This window comes from Tamandua tetradactyla, chromosome 12 (genome assembly GCF_023851605.1).
Source record: "Tamandua tetradactyla isolate mTamTet1 chromosome 12, mTamTet1.pri, whole genome shotgun sequence".
NCBI lineage: Eukaryota > Metazoa > Chordata > Mammalia > Pilosa > Myrmecophagidae > Tamandua > Tamandua tetradactyla.
The window spans coordinates 49,095,704-49,112,599 of NC_135338.1; the positions used below are offsets into that span (position 1 = coordinate 49,095,704).

General features: G+C 38.2%; 1 protein-coding gene across 10 annotated transcripts in view; it reads right to left on the reverse strand.

Moving 5' to 3' along the window:
- EML5 (EMAP like 5) overlaps positions 1–10,241 on the reverse strand; it is a 232,388-nt gene extending 222,147 nt beyond the window's left edge. For all 10 annotated transcript variants that reach the window (XR_013160408.1, XR_013160410.1, XR_013160409.1 and 7 more), the window contains exon 1: positions 10,045–10,241. Coding sequence is in view for 7 of the 10 variants with exons in the window: in XM_077123267.1 (XP_076979382.1) it covers positions 10,045–10,241 (197 nt within the window). In the remaining 3 variants the exon portion in view is untranslated. The remainder of the gene's footprint in view (positions 1–10,044) is intronic.
- Between the last annotated feature and the right edge of the window lie 6,655 nt (positions 10,242–16,896).

Consider the following 16,896-nt stretch of genomic DNA (forward strand, 5'->3'; position numbering starts at 1 on the left):
GTTATGTCTCCTCTTCCATTTCTGATTTTATTTATTTGCATCCTCTCCCTTCTTCTTTTGTCAACCTTGCTAAGGGTCCATCTATGTTATCGATTTTCTCATCCAGTTTTGTTAATTTTCTTGATTGTTTTCAGGTTTCAATTTCATTTATTTCTGCTCTAATCTTTGTTACTTCTTTCCCTTTGTTTGCTTTGGGGTTAGTTTGCTGTTCTTTCTCTAGTTCTTCCAAGTGAATAGTTAATTCCTTGATTTTTGCTCTTTCCTCTTTTTTTGATATGGGCTTTTAGGGCAATAAATTTCCCTCTTAGTACTACCTTTGCTACATCTCATAAATTTTGGTATGTTGTATTTTCATTTTCATTTGCCTCGAGATATTTGCTGATTTCGCTTGTAATTTTTTCCTTGACCCACTCATTGTTTAAGAGTGTGTTTTTGAGCTGCTATATATTTGTGAATTTTCTGGCTCTCTGCCTGTTATTGATTTCCAACTTCATTCATTTATGATTCTAGAAAGTGTCTTGTATGATTTCAATCTTTTTAAATTTATTGAGACTTGCTTTGTGACCTAGCATATGGTCTATTCTTGAGAATGGTCCATGAGCACTTGAGAAAAAGGTGTACAGGATTATTTTCTTTTCAAGTGTTTGTCCAGTATGTCCAAACTCTGGTGTTCTTCACTGATGATTTCTGCATCTTGTTCTTTGGATGGATCAACATTTTCTCTTTTGTTGTTGTTGTTATTGCTTGTTCGGTAATCTTTTATTACATATTCTACCTTTAATAATTAAAAATGGTAACTCTAGGATTTCGTCCCTGAGCTGTCTGTTCCTTAAGTTTATATCCCACTGGTTATATGAGAGAGATTTCCTTGATCGCCAGGAGCTAACAACAACAACAAAAAAACAATGTAAAGAATACCTTTCACAGTCTCCTACAAAGAAGATCACCCCAAGTTGAATATAATATGAAGTGCAGGGTACTCTCCTATATTTTCTGAGCTTGAGTCTTGTCCTAGATTAGTGCTTGCCGGAGGTCTTAGGAACTTCCCTGTTTATAGGAATTCAAAAGCCCCCTCTAATTCCTATAAAATAGACTTTCTCTTCCTTCCTGGTGCTCTATTGTAGAACTGAAAGTGGTAATTGTTTATTTCAGGGTATTATGGCAATGTTTCTTACACTGCTTTAGCTTATCTGCAAGTTGCTTCTGTTTGCAGGGCACATTCTGGGAGGGAGAGTCTGACATGAGTTTCCTGGTTCATTCTTTCAGGTTGCCACCTGATAGACTGGCACTGTCATATAGGTACAACACTGTGTGCCTAGGGGTTACTCTGCTCCCTCCAGAACAGGACCAGGGAATCAACTTGGGAGTGTGGGTTGCCTCCACATCTCACTGGGGATGGATCTAAGAAGGGACCAGCAAGGACATCAGGAGCTCCTCCTACATTTTTTAAAGCTGTGTTTTCTTGCTTTGGCACTCACCCAGTTATACAACCTTTTAACTGTTTTCTGGAGTTTTGAGGAAGATGGATCTGCCTTTTTTTTTGGCTAGTTGTGGGGGAATAACATACTGGAGCATCTTAAGCTACTATCTTGGTTGACAGGAACTGCCAGATCCCTTTTTTCATAAGTTCTAACTTTTCCTGTTAGGTTTCTGAGTAATGAGAATTAATTAGGTAAGACAACTTTTATCAAATCCCACTATTGCATAAAGCTATTTTAAGCACTGAAACCCAAATTTATCATAAGTATAAAGTTGTTAGACATAAAGCAGACTGTCTCCTTCAAAATTGTCACTTTTATATATTCCCCTTCTCACACATAATTGCACTGATCAGTTTCTCTTTAAATTTATTCCCAGAAATCTAAAATGTTCCTGTAACACGTTCAGATAATCCTATTAAAACCTTAGCTGAAAAATTTTGTATTCCTTCTTTCAGCTTCCAAACTCCATGACTATAGTTCCTCACCACCAAATTTTGCCTTACAGATGATAATCCTGTCTGTACTTCATATATACATGGAATTAAGGAGAACAACTACTTCAATCCCACCAAATTCACTAATCTATCTATAATCATCCTGCAAACTCTTGACTCTCTCTTTGTCCCTCAATCTCTCCACTTATGTTCTAGGTCCCATCCCCCCTATTTTCATGCACTTTATTCCTAGAACTATTCTTTCTGGAATTATTTCTCCTCCACTACTACCATTCTCCTCAGCATTCAAATATGCCTAATTAAAAAAAACAAACTCCCATGGCCCTTCACCTGTCACTCCATTTTTCTGTTCCACATTCACAGCAAACTCCTCAAAACAATTGTCTAAGCTTTTTCACTTCCTTTGTTTTTTCAATGTTTTCCAGTTAGGCTTCTGCCCTTTCTTCTTTTAGAAACAACTCTTTTCAAAGTCCTCAGTGACCCTGCCAAATCGAATGGTCAAATTTATGTCCTTATTTTCCTTCAATTGCAGTAGTAGTTGACACAACTGACTACTTTTTCACTTTGAAACACTTTCTTCCCAAGGCTTTCCTGACTCCATAATTTATTAACCATTCCTTCACTGTCTTCTTTGCTAGGCATGACCTCCTATACCTAACCTCTAAATATTAAAGTGTCCTAAGACTTTGCTCTTGGCGGTCTTACCTTTCCTTCCCTTCCCAAGGAATTTCTTATTTCTAATCCCATGGCTTTATTGCATCTGTAACCAACAATTCTACATCTCCAGTCCAGATCAATGTGTTTTATAAGCACCTCAAATTTAACACATCTGAAAGCAAATTTCATCCCCTCTACCCACTCTACTCCATTTAATTGCTCAAAACAAGAATCTAAATGTCACCTTCCTTGCTTCTCTTTCCCTCATTCATCACATGCATTCCATTAGCCTGTTATAATAGCCCTATAGTTATTTCCATCTTCTCTACTGCAACTCTAATCTGAGCCAGCATTCACTTTATAGCAGACCTACTGCAGTAGCTTTCTGACTAACCACCCTTCTTTCTCTACTGTTCTCTTGTATTGTCATGTTTTCTCAACATATAGCCAGAGTGATCTTTTTTATCTTTTAAAGTAATACAAATATGACTTTAATATTCATCTGACCAAAACCCTCCAACAGTTTCTTATTGTAAATAGAATAAAATCCAAATTACCTAATATGGCATTTACATGGCTCTATAAAATATATCCCCATCAACCTCTCTAAATTTCATCTTCTATCATTTCCCTCCTGTTTACTATATTCCAAGTCCACTGAAATTCCAGGCCAATTCAAGTCCATTCCAGGCCTTGCTGTCCCTTTAAACAGCCAAGTTCATTATACTCTCAAAGCCTTGTCTAGAATGATCTCCTAAATCTCTGCCTCATACATATCATGCATCTTTCAACTCAAATGTCACCTGCTTAGAGAAGTCCCAAGATATTCTACCCCATTACCCTGTTTTATTTGTTATAATGACTTTCTAAAATTACTATTGTGCATTTATTATTTGACTTTCCTCCACTAAAATGTATGCTACAAGACAAACTTTGCCCTTCTTGTTCATATTGTAAACTAAGTACCTAGGACAATGACTGTCACACAGCAGGTATTCATTCAATATTTACTCATTTAAATTCCAATGAAACTGCTAGTGTTAAGGGAATTTTTAAATGAAATAATACTCGATATAGAAAAATGCTTATACATAATTTTTTTCACTGTATCACAACTTATAAAAACTTGGAAACAACCTAAATGCCCAACATTTAAGAAATGACTAAATGTGTTATGATACACTTAAAGAATGGACTCCAATGCAGTCATTAAAAACATATATACTATATTTCACAATAAAAAGTTTAAAAATATATATAAGTATTTTTAATAATCCTGAGTAAAGTGTATGTTAGTGTGAATTAAAAAGCATAGAATCCAAAATATCATATGCAATTATTCAAGAATACATGCATCAAAAAAAGCTTAAAAGGAAATAATCTAAAACACAATACTAATATATGTAGATTGCAGGATTCTGGGTAAAATAGTTTCCTACTTTTTCTGTACCTTTCCCGTTTTCCATATAGATATGTATTACTAATTTTTAAAATACAATGATAATCAACCAAGAGGGGACCTATCAAGCCTCTCACCAGCCCCTATTATGTCAATGTCAAAGCCTATCAATGAAACGGCTGCAAAATTTGCCTTCTGTAAGTTCATGTTCATCTGATTCTAACATCTAAGTTCCAGGTGAAATTTCTTACTATGTCAATAATGCCTTCTTCTACAGCGCTGATGAGGAGTCCTATGATTACAATGTAATCATAGCAAAATAGCTAATATTTCACTAATATGAATTAGTTTTCATCTTACTTAATACAGCTGATCACTCAGCTCTTCTTCTCTACACTTAAATGCTGGAGTACTACCAGAATCTGTTTATAGATCCTTTTTCTATACTTATTCCTCCAGTGATCTCATCAAGGTTCATGACTTTAAATACTATTTATATCCTCACAACTCCCAAATTTATACCAACCCAGACTGCTTCCCAGAATGGTAAATCTGTTCACTGCCTAGTTTACAACTGCACTTGGTTTTCTTTAGATACCTCAAATGGCTCGGAGGTCTGATATTCCCACCTTGCCCCCTCACCTCAGATTCCCCCAAAAGAAAACATACTCCTCCCCTATTCTCCCAATGCAACAGGCAACTCCACTCTTCCAAAGTGTTTTGCCCAAATACTTTGTGACCATCACTGACCTTTCTTTTCTCTCACATCTTACATCTGCTCTGCCAGTAAATCATGCTGCCTCTATCTTCAAAATATATCCAGAATTTGACTCCTTCTGAGACCACTACCACTATTACCACCCTGGTCCAAGCTACCACTGTCTCTTGACTGGATTATTGCAATAGTCTAAGTGATCTCCCTGCTTCCATCCTGTCCCTCTCCCTTCAGTCTGTTCTCAATATAGCAGCCAGTATGTTAAGCTGTAAGTCAAATTACATCACTAATTTTATTAAATTGCTTCAATGACTTTCAGTCTCACTCAGATGGGAAAGCCAAAATTCTTTCCATAGCCTATAAGTTCCTATACAATCTGCCCCATAGCCATTATCTCATCAGATCTCATTTTTACTATTATCCCCCCAGTTCACTCTATTCCAGTCACACTTTATTCCTCAAACACACAAGGCATTCCACTTCAGGGCTTTTGAACTTGATATTCACTCTACCTGAAATGTCCTTCTCTCAGACACCCATACAGCAAACACTTGAATCTCCAAATCTCTACTCAAATATCACCTTTCAGTGAGGCCATCCTAGCCTTTCTAAACACCCATCTAAACTCTTCTCAACAGTCCCTATCTCACTTTCCTACATTTTTTTTTGTTAGCCCTTACATACCTACACTTATCTATCTCTATATAAAATAATGTATCCTGTTTATTCTGTATCTCCCCTCAGCAGAGTATAAATTCCATGAGGATAGGGAATTACATCTGCTTGGTTCACTATCTCTAGTGCTAAGAAGAGAACTTGGCAAATAATAGTTGCCCAGTAAATATTTGCTAAAAGACTAAATAAAGCAAGAAATAGAGGTGTCTCAGGAGTCACTTAAGAAAGTGTCTTAAAAAGGTGAGAGTGATCAACTGTGGCAAATGATAAGTCAAAAAAGATGAGAACAGAAAACTGACTACTGGATTTGGCAATATGCAGGTCACAGGTGACCCTGACCAGAGTTTTTGGTAAAATAAGATAGAGCCAAGAGTAAATGGGAGAGAAGGAACTGAAGATAGTGAGTATAAACAACTCTTTAAAGCATTTCCTCATCCCACTAGACATACACTGAAAATAAAGTTCTTTGATGAAATAAAAGCTCTTGAAATAACAACAATACTTTCTAAAGTTTTTTTCGTTATACCATATTTTCCCTAATTTATATCCAGAATATTATATTTTATTATCTCCATATTTATGCATGGGACACTTAAAATAATAAAAGAAAATAGTAATTACAACACAAATCGAAAACTTGGCATTTGTCTAAATAAACAATATATATTTAATATACCTTTATGACAATTATCTATTCTAGATAGCACCTACCTTTCCCTGAAAACAATTCTGTATTTTTCTCCCTTAAACTATGCAAGTATTTGTAAAATAACCATAAACAGTTTGTATATTCATACACATAAATGAACTCTTATTGAATAGAATCATTAGAATCTATGAAGATTAAGTTCCCCTAACTCTAATTACCTAAACACAGAAACAGTTTATCAAATCTGTATGTACTCTAATACTTTCCTAAAATAGTACTTTTAGATATTACATGTCATTTAAGAAAAATTGTGTTATCAGGTTTGAGGGAAGGGTTTATGCCCATTTCTCAAAGTGCTTATATTAAGAATTCTAGGTATGCATGTTTTGGGATAGAGGAGGGCAGTGTGTTATCCAAAAACAATCATCCAGGGCACTTTTTAAAAAAATACAGGTTCTTGGGCTCCAATCCTAAAATATTCTAACTTACTGCATCTTAGGAAAAAAAGAACAGAAATTGGTCTTTAAAAAAAAGTTCTTCAAGTTATTCTTATGATCAGTTAAGCTTGGGAAATATTGCCAGACCTTAAAAAAATGTTACCCTTAACCCTTATAAACAATACCTTGCTCTACTATGGAAGCATCATATTCTGAATTGGTTTTCCAACTACTACTTTGGCTTTTATTGAATAACCATATAAAGGAAGTTTTCATACCATAAATACTGAGTTGTCAAAAAACGCTTTTAATACATTCCAGTGAGCAGTTTTTTCATGGCACCACCACATACCACATTTGAAGAAAAGAGCTAGGCTTTTTATTGTCTAAAACAAAAAGTCACACTTAGAAATAACAAGTAATTATCACTAATTCAATGTGCAACCATATAGTATACTTTTCAAAGTATTTCAGACGCACTATGTCATTTGAGTTCATCACATTTTGTGAGATATTTTCATCATGGTTTTTTTATGAACATCAAATTCTATACCTACAAAATACATAAACAATGAGTACAGACAGTTTATGTACACATAGAGGCTCACTTGCATAAGGAAATCACAGTCAAGTACCAAAATATCAGTGGTCTTCACTGATAACAGATGATTTGAAAATTGTCAATGACATCCACTACTGCAAGAACAAACCTGTCAAAAACGTGCCAATGGGCACCAACTAGAAAAGCAAATGTTAAATGCAATAGCATCCTTTGGGAAGATAACTGGCAAAAGTTCAAAATATAGAACAACCTACAGATGTATATCTTATACTAAAACTAGGAGTAGTTCAGTATATTTTATAATTAGTCTTAAAATGCATAAAAACATTTAATAACTAGAGAATTTTATTAATATAACTTGAGACAAGAAAAAAAAGTGAAGCTAAAAGAGCTGTATTATTCCTGGCACAGGCACTCATTTCTATATAAGTCATTAGTACTGGAATAAATATATATAACTAAAGGACAAATGATTATAGGAGTATTTACATTTAAAAGGCAAAAAAAAGTACAATTATAAGCAAGACAGAGAAAATGATGAGACAAGTCATGTAAAACCAGCAATAAATAGACAAGAATAAGATGATAGAAGAACCAACAAGCAAATGATAGATTAGTTGTGATTCAGCCTTTACAAACAATACAGCAATTCTATTTTCAAAACCTAAGGACAATGGCCTGCTCATTCTGAAATAGTTTTAACCTCAGTTTCAAGAATTTATGGAAACATAACTGATGATAAAACAGCACTGATCTTTTAGTACTAAGGCTACAGCAACACTTTTCTACTGTACATCATATTTACATTTTCTGCTGTAACATACTTGAAAAATTACAGGAATAGTTTCTATACTTTGGTCAAACTTTGAATTGAAAAAACAAAACACAATGGAAAGTTTTGAATATTTGCCTGGTTTATCTGCCAAACAAGAATAGCTGTCATTATTTAAAATAAAATTTTCAGAGCCCTTTGACTGATTCCTACATTGTTATTTTCTTAGTATTGTATTAAACTTGTGCAACCAATTTCAAGTTACTAAATGATTCATATTTTACTACTCCACTGCAATTTTTCAGGAACCTTTTTATTGTTATTATTTTAAAGATGTATCATGTGTATAAAATCAGAAGCATGTATTCAGTTATGACAAAATTAGAATGTATTTGTCATTTTGAAATATTTTGAGATATAAGTACGAGTTGTGCAACTATAACAAAAGAAGACAAAACCATCACCTTCCTTATAGTTTACTGAAGTACAATTATAAAAATGCAAGTAATGTGACATATAATATAGCTTCTGATTACTGCTGGAAGAATAAACAAAACATAATTTATGCCATCAAATAAATCATACCTAGCTTCAACAGACTTTAGTACCAAACCACTCTCATAACCACCAAGAAGTAAAAATAATAGAATTGTACCATGAAGAGATCTCAAAATCCTTCACACCTATCCCCTCAAGGAATTCAACCAAATAGAATGAACATCTGGAGGGAGGGTGTCTTGAACTACGTACTGCATGGAAAAGAGGAAAGAAGTTGGAAACAGGAGGGAAAAAAGACAAGGAACTGAGTGAATAATATCAACATGATTTATAATTACTACATTATTTTAAAGTCAACAATTTGGGCTATTATAAATCTGCAACCATGATCACTACTACTAAAAATCCTAATTTGAGAAAAATGTGAAACAAGTTGGCAGTTTTCTTTCCAAAGTAATACACTAACAACAATCTGGAAAAGCTCCACTTTCGTGTTCAATAAAACAAATGAGCAAAAACACCACCTCATTACTTATTCCACAATATCAGTTTTTGCCTTGCTTATCTTTACTCCATTTTGCCCACCTTTTGTTTGCCCTAGGACTCCTTTTCCCTCTTCCACATCATGGGTGTACAGAATGCAAAAATCAAAGAACTTTGCTATTTATGGAATGTCACTTCTAGAGTCTCTTACATACGACATAGCAAATCAAGCACTGGATTTGAAATGCCCAATTCTGGACCACAAATAAGCAAATAAAACTGAGTAACCAAACCTTGTAGGAGAATCTCTGTTCAAAACCCAGAAGCAGCACACAAACACATTCTGAAAATATTTTTTTATATATTCTCCTTCTGTAAAGGACAAAAAATGCTATGCTTGAGGCAAACCCTAATAGCCCAGAAAATTTTCTGCAGCTGTTAACTTTACTGTCCACAAAAGCTCTGCTGAGAAACTAACTGAAAATTACTTTTGAAATACACCGCTCTCTAATGAAATGCAAAACAAACATAGAGACCAACTTCAAGATGCTGCCCAAAGAAGAATAAAGATGTCAAAAAAAATGGTGATTTCGATAAAAAATACAAAAGTAAACTTACGTAGGATTACTTTACTAAAGATGGGACCAAAGAATTGGAAATCAGTGGAATTATTTTTAGCAGCAGTTTATCCACCTCTGCCTGTTGAGTGTACAAACCTCAATGTCCAAGGAATTGCCTGAAGGCTGATGGGGGTTCTATTCTATCTGCTGATAATAGTTAGTAGTGAAACCTGAACTAATAATTATGGCCAAGAGGTGAGTGCCCTCCAGGATGCCACCCGAGGAATGGCTCTCCAATGCTTTTATCAGCTCTCTATTAGGTAAAGACTTTCGCCCCTGGTACTTGAATTCGTTTAATCAGAAATTTTTCATGGGGTTTAAAGGAATAAAGTGTTAACAAAATAACCTTTTTGCAGTTTCATAATGCTAACGCATCAAGAAGGTTGCATTGCCACAAACCTGAACACTGTGGATTTGCGGACCCGATCTTAGTGCACGGACCCGAGAGGAAAGTCTTTAGAATAGGAAGATGGGGAAAATGGCATTTGCAGTGTTAGGGTGGATTCAGGACAAGTGTTGAGAATTTCTCTCTCAGGTGATGCTCCTTACAGAAGCGGGTCACGGCACCCAGAAGGGCACGCAAGTGCAAACTCCTGGAGCTGTTTGAAAGGATGACGGCGGCAGCCCCAGCTCCCCGGTACCTGATGATGTCGTCGCTGTGGCCCCGGTAGAACTTCTGCCGATGTTCCCGCGGGCTGTACACCACGCCGACCCCCGCCACAAAGTACACGATCTCCTTGGCTGCCGTGTAGTAGAGATTGTTGCGGCACTGGTGACCCCGGTAGCCGTACACCCACTCGAGCCGCAGGTGGCAGCTCGGGGCGCTCCGGGCCGCCATGTCGGGGCGCCCACCCCGCCGCTTCGGCTCGGGCCCGCGGTGGCGGCGGCCGGGCGACGTAAGCCCTCCCGCTCGCGGCCGGGACTTCCCGCCTGCCGCGTCCTCTAAGCCGCGCCCGACAGGTGCATCTCGTTTCTTCTGGCCGCCGCCGCCGCCGCCTCAGCCCACGGGCGGGAGAGACACCCTCGCCTCGCGGAACATGCCGAGGGCCGCGGGCACCTCCGGCCGTCAAGCGGGGGGTGTCCCGGGCCCTTCGCCCTCCTCGGCTCTCCTCGGCTAGTCTCCTCAGCCCGCAGCGCCGGGGCAGAGAACAGAGTCGAGCGAGGGGCCGCCTCTGCCCTCCAGCTTCTCAGCCACAGCCCGCGCACCCAGCTCACCGTCCCGGTCACCTGCAGCGCCCGCGCCCCACCGCGGCTGAGTCGCCAGAGCCCACGGTGTCCGCGCCGCGCGCCCCCGAGACGAGCGGAGCAACCGGCGCGCGGCCTCGTGCTGCCTCGCCCCCTCGCGGTCGTCGCCGGCGCCGCACACGCGCGCTCACGGCGCTGCTTCACGGGCTCGCCGCCGCACCCAGCTGTTCGCTCTGCGCTGCCCAGGTCGGCGAAAACGCCGAGAGTTCCCGAGGCCAAAGCAGGACTGTTGCTTGGTCTCCCAGCTCACCCCGAAAGTTTAGTCCCCTACTCCGGGCCTGCACAGGAGACCGGAGCCGCCGGGGTAGGTTCCCGCATGCGCGCGAGCTTCTGCGCTGGCACAGCCGCCCGGGACCCCGGCTGACCCTCGGCGACCCCGGATTCCAGCGCTGTTGCCCTCGCCAGGGAAGCGCCTGCGAGTACCCCATGACCCCTAATCCTACCAGGGCTATGTTTGGCCAAGAGAGAACCAACACCAGGATGCCAACCTCGTTTTTTCCCCCGATTTCCCGTTTTGTTTTCGTTTTTTTTTTCCTGCTGCTTCAAAGGGCTATTGCTGGATGGAGATAAAACCTGACTTACTCAGTTGTACATTTTCTCTTTCGTGTAGATGGCCTCAAAACTGAAAGGATTTAGATCGCAAAATGACATATCAGATCCAATTCCCAAATAAATAGAAGTGGTACCTGGATTTTTTTTTAAGTTCCTGTTTGGACATCACCAATAAACTGTTAATTGAATATTTCCTTCAGGGCTTGTCTTACATTTTAGCAATCGTGAAGATGGCTTGAGTATTTTTGTTCCTGTAGATTGTGCCTGTAACAAAAGTATTGAGAGTAATTAATTACTGAGTATGTCAGTTCCTCTCTTAACACATTTTCCTAAGTGCCCCCTTTCTCACAGGAATATGGCTAAGATTTATCAGCACCTGTAAAAATATTTGAAGTCCATAATTTGAGACATTTTAAATGCAGGGTGATAGCCGCAAGGTTTACAAGAAAGATTCATTTATAATATACCAATATGGATTCTCATTGTCTAAAGAATCACTGTTGTGGTTTCCCTGGGAAATATCAAACTTTGGAAATCTGACAAAACCTAAAATGAACATCCTTTGGGGAAACGTGACTGTCAGAAAATGCCCCAAGGTGATGTCTTTGGGTGGGGTAGATACCTTGGAATGGATGTTACTCAGTGTCTACTCTCTCAAAGATGTAAATTGTCAACTTGAGACAAGAGGATAACTTTTCTGCTTTGATTGTGACTTCTGACGTACCTGCATGGAAGAAGGGTTATCTTAGAGGAAGGAATTTGCCTAAATGTCATAAAAAGTAAACTCTGAAGGAATGGACAGATTAAGTAAATTCCATGATGAAGCAGGACAGTAGAAATCATACCATACCATAGCTTCCAGTAATCAGCTAAGAGGAGTTAGATCTACAATGCAGGAAAAACTGTGAGAACTTCGTAAAATTTCCAAAATTTTCAGACATCCTTAAATTTATTTTTGTAATCCTCAGAGGATTAGCTATAAAGCTTTTGTAATGAAATGGACCTGTGTCCTAATTTCCCGAGGCAACAAAAAATTAGAGAGAGGTGGTGAAGGAGAGGGGGAAATGTGTCCCACTTGGCAGCTAGTCTTAGGCAGAAACAGAAGAGAAACACAAGTTGGGCCTCTGACACCTGATGCAAAGAAAAAAAAAGACTTATGGCCTTAGAAGTGGTTCTTAATACTGTAGTAAGGTCTGTGTGGGGTTCCCAAACAAAGACACATACAGTTTCTCTTTTTCCCTTTAGTTTTTTTTTTTAATAAGACTACATCTGCTGGAGGTGTGAGGATAGTTCAGTGGTAGAATTCCCACCTATCGTGCGGGAGACCTGGGTTCGATTCCTGGCCCATGCACTTCCCAAAACAAACAAACAAATAGAAAAAACAAATAAAAGCAAAAATTCAACAAATAATGCTGCATTAAGGGGATACTCACATGGAAAAAGAATGAAACGTGACCCCTGCCATACAGCATGCAAAGGAAAAAAAAAAAAGACTACATCTGCTAATTCACTAGTGAGTTGCTTGAAGTCCTTTGATGAGAAAAAGAAACATTGATTATTTAAATATAAGCAGTAAACTTACAAAAGATTGGATATTGTTATGCTTTTGTGGTACATGAATTACTGGTTACATGTAATATTTATGAGATGTAGAAGAATAAGAAATACATTTTTCTATGATTCAGATTTTTCAGTACGATGTCATGTATCCCATAATACATATTTAAGTGCTCAGATTAATAACAGAGTTAAATAATTTATTTTTCCATTATCAAGTTTTCCATTATGATTTTTAATGGCCCAAGGGGAGAGTATGAAACAAAAACATTCTTAATTAAACCATCCTCAACTCACGACTCAAGACCAAAACAGACTGCTGAGGTCATAACTGTGGCTAGAAAATGAACCATGCATGAGTAATGAGGGGAAAAAAGCAAACCCGATCAGTGTTTACCCCTTCAACTTTATATAATTCATTGTTATAACTGATGTTATATCAGGACACTTAATCAGGCTTTTATTGCTAGATGAGATTCCACCATCTGTATCTCTTGAAAGTAACACAGTAAGGATGAGGGGAAAAGACACCCCTACCCCAAATCTACACATTTAACAAGTGGACATTTGTTAGGCATTTTAACTATAAGCTACAACAACCTTCTGTAATCTAACTAAACTAAAAATTAGTTCCTAGTATTGAATTTTATATCCAAGACATTTGGAATATTTCTGAAAATTCAAGCAAATAAAATATTGGCTGATTAGCAATTATGTGCCAGTACTGTGCTAGAAACCATTAGGCCCACAAAAGAAATGTAAGCCAAAACATATAAAACATAAAAATCAAAGCTCATGCTATTAATTCTAACTAGCTAATTCGCTAATTAATAAGTAGTAATGAGATCTTAATGAATTTTCCACAAAAACATTTCTGTAACCATACCTATTTTATGTACTGACATATATTAACAAAAATTCCTATCTAGTTTTGTCTTCACTACTGAAATTCCCAACCTTCCTGATCTATATGTGACAGAAACCCGTTAGCAGTGGCTTAAGCAAAAAGGGAACTTGATTGTCTCATATGACTGAAAAGCCCCTAGTCCTGGCATTAATGTGCTTGTATCACAAGGCTCGAGTGATACCATCAGAACCAGATCACCAGAATTAACTTAATTTTACTTGTCTTTGGGTTGATACCATTAACAACAAGCTTACCTGCCCAATGGCAAAATAGTTGCCAACAACTACAGTTCTACGTCCTATTCTCTAAGTATTGGGAGGAGCTTTTCTCAGCAGTTCCCCTGGAAAGTCCTGGATTTCAGCCCCTGTTGCTCTCAATGGCTGGCTTTAATTGTGTCCACCCTTGGAACCACAGAGTAGGGCCAGGTGTGATAAAACTGCAGGAAGAAAGAGTGAGAGAAGGGTGGGTGATCCAACCAAGGAAAATTGAAGTGGCATTACCAAAATAAGAAAGGATGTATTCCAGGTGGCTACATAGGGCTGATTTGAGTGCTTTAGCATCCCCCCAATCTCCATTTACCAGACCAAGTACACATGCATTCTAAATAAAAAGTGGGTGTTTGCTAAATAAATGCAGACAAGACTCCTTCTAACCAGATTGCTACCCCAAGACCCTCCTCCAAAAAAATTTCTGAAGCTAGCACCAGATGTAAGCAAACAAAATGAACAGATGTTCCCTAACAGTAGCCATATTTCCATGATTTAGATCACATACAGCCTTTTGGAGAACATTGCCTCAGTCCTGCAAGGTATTACCGTCCAATTGGTACCATAATTGAGTCTATCAAAAGGCATTCCACTGTTCTATCAAACTAGCTGCTTCGGGATGATGGGGAACGTAGTAAGATCAGTAAATTCCATGAGTATGTGCCCATGCATATGCTTCTTGATCAGAAGCAATGCTGTGTGGAATACTATGATGGTGGATAAGGCATTCTGTAAGTCCACAAATGGTAGTTTTGGCAGAAGCATTGTGTACAGGGAAGGCTGTAACCGAAGTATGTATCTACTCCAGTAAGAACAAAATGTTGCCCCTTCCATGGTAGAAGTGGTCCAATGTAATCAATCTGCCACCAGGTAGCAGGTTGTTCACCTCAGGGAATGGTGCCGTATTGGGACTGAAAGTTGGCATCTGCCACTGGCAGATTGGGCACTCAGCAATGGCCATAGTCAGGTTGGCCATGATGAGTAGAAGTGCTTAACTAATATCCATCCCTACCACAAGGGCCACTTTATTCATGAGCCTATTGGACACTGGCAAGAGTGGCTAGGGAAAAAGACTGATATCCACCGAACAATTCATCTTATCCACTCGATGACTAAAATCTTCTGTTGAAGTCACCCTCTAGTGATCATTCATGAGACACAAAACCTTATTGTTTTTCAGCCATTCAGAAAGTTCTAGCTACATATCTGTCCCCCAGAATACTTTGTCACTAATTTTCTAATCATGTTCCATCTAAGTTCCTGGCCATCCAGCCAACTCATTGGCTGATAAATCAGTATACAAATGCACATTTAGCCATTTCTCTTTCCAAGGAAAATGAACAACCAGACACACTGCCCAGAGAGAAGACTTCCCTTCTCCACTGTCCTTCAGGGATGTCCTAGAAAGAAGCTATAGTACTGCAGCTGTCCACCTGGGTGGTACCTATATGTCATGCAAAACCATCTGTTAACCAGGCCTGAGTTTCTCTTCTTCAATCAACTGATCTTCAGGATCTCCTCAAGAGGCCATAGCTGCAGGCTGAGAAAGAAAAGGTAATGTGGCAGAAGATGGGGCCTTGGGTATTTGGGTCACTTCCTCATGTAACTTTTTTTGCCTTCAGGGCCTGCTTAAAGCCTGATCTCATACACAGCACTTACATTTGATGCTGGAGTGCTCTTATGCACCCCAACTTTGTGGCTTGGTGGGTCAGAAAATACCCAGTTCAAGATGGGAAATTCAGGTCTTAAGGTAACTTCCTGGTTCATGATCAAGCAATTGGTCTGTACTAAGGCAGAATAACAGACTAAAAGATGTTTTCAAAAGAAGAGTAGTTATCTGCAGAGGATAGTAAGGCTTTGCTCCAAAATCCTAAGGCTTTGTGCTGTGATTCTCCTATAGAGGTCCACCAAGGCTCCAAACACATTTCTGTTTGCCACTGACACTTTCAGCACCATTGGATCTGCTGGATCATATGGCCCAAGTGTCAAAGCAGCTTGCATAGCAGCTGGATTTATTGCAGAGCTTCCTCTTGCTCTGGTCCTTAACAAAACTAGCAACTTTTCAGGTCACTGATTAAGTGGGCCAGAGTCACATACCCAAATGAGAAATATGCTACTTCCAAAATCCAAAGAAGCCAACCAAGCACTGTGCCTCTTTTTTTGGTTGTAGGAAGGGCCGGATGCAACACTTTATCCTTTACCTTGAAAGGAATATCTCAACATGTCCCACACCATTGGATGCATAGAAATTTAACTAAGGTGGAGGGCCCCTGATTTTTTTTTTCATGCATAAATTGTAGTTTGTTTGTTTATTTTATTCCCTATGGCTGAATAGTATTTCATTATATGACATTATCACATTTGTTTATGTATTCTATAAAAATCAATTTTTATATTGTGACACTGATACCATGCTGTCTTGACTAATATAGCTTGATGACAAGTTTACAAATAAGTTAATATTAGTCCTCAATTTGTTTATCATTTTCATGTATGTTTTGCTTATTCTAGGTTATTTGAATTTCCAAATTAATTTTAGAATGTCAGTTTCTAAGAAAAAAAACAAGCAGAAATTTTCATGGGGGAAGTATTCAATATATAGATCAATTTATAAAGAACTGACAGTAAATCTTCTTTCATGAACATAATATATCTCTCCATTATTTGCATCTGTAATCTCTCTAAGCATGATTTTGTTGTTATCAATATATGGGTTTTTTGCACCTTTTATCATATTTATTTCTAAGTATTATTTACTTTATATTATTGTGAAAGATACTGTTTTTTATTTAAATTTCCAATTGTTCATTGATAGTATATATAGACACAATTCATTTTTATATTGATTCTGTACTTTGCAAACTTGTTAAACTATATTTTTTGTAGATTCCTGCAAATTCTCCCCCTAGCTATCATCTACACAAATAAACTCAGTTTTACTTCTTCCTTTTTACTGATAAATTTGT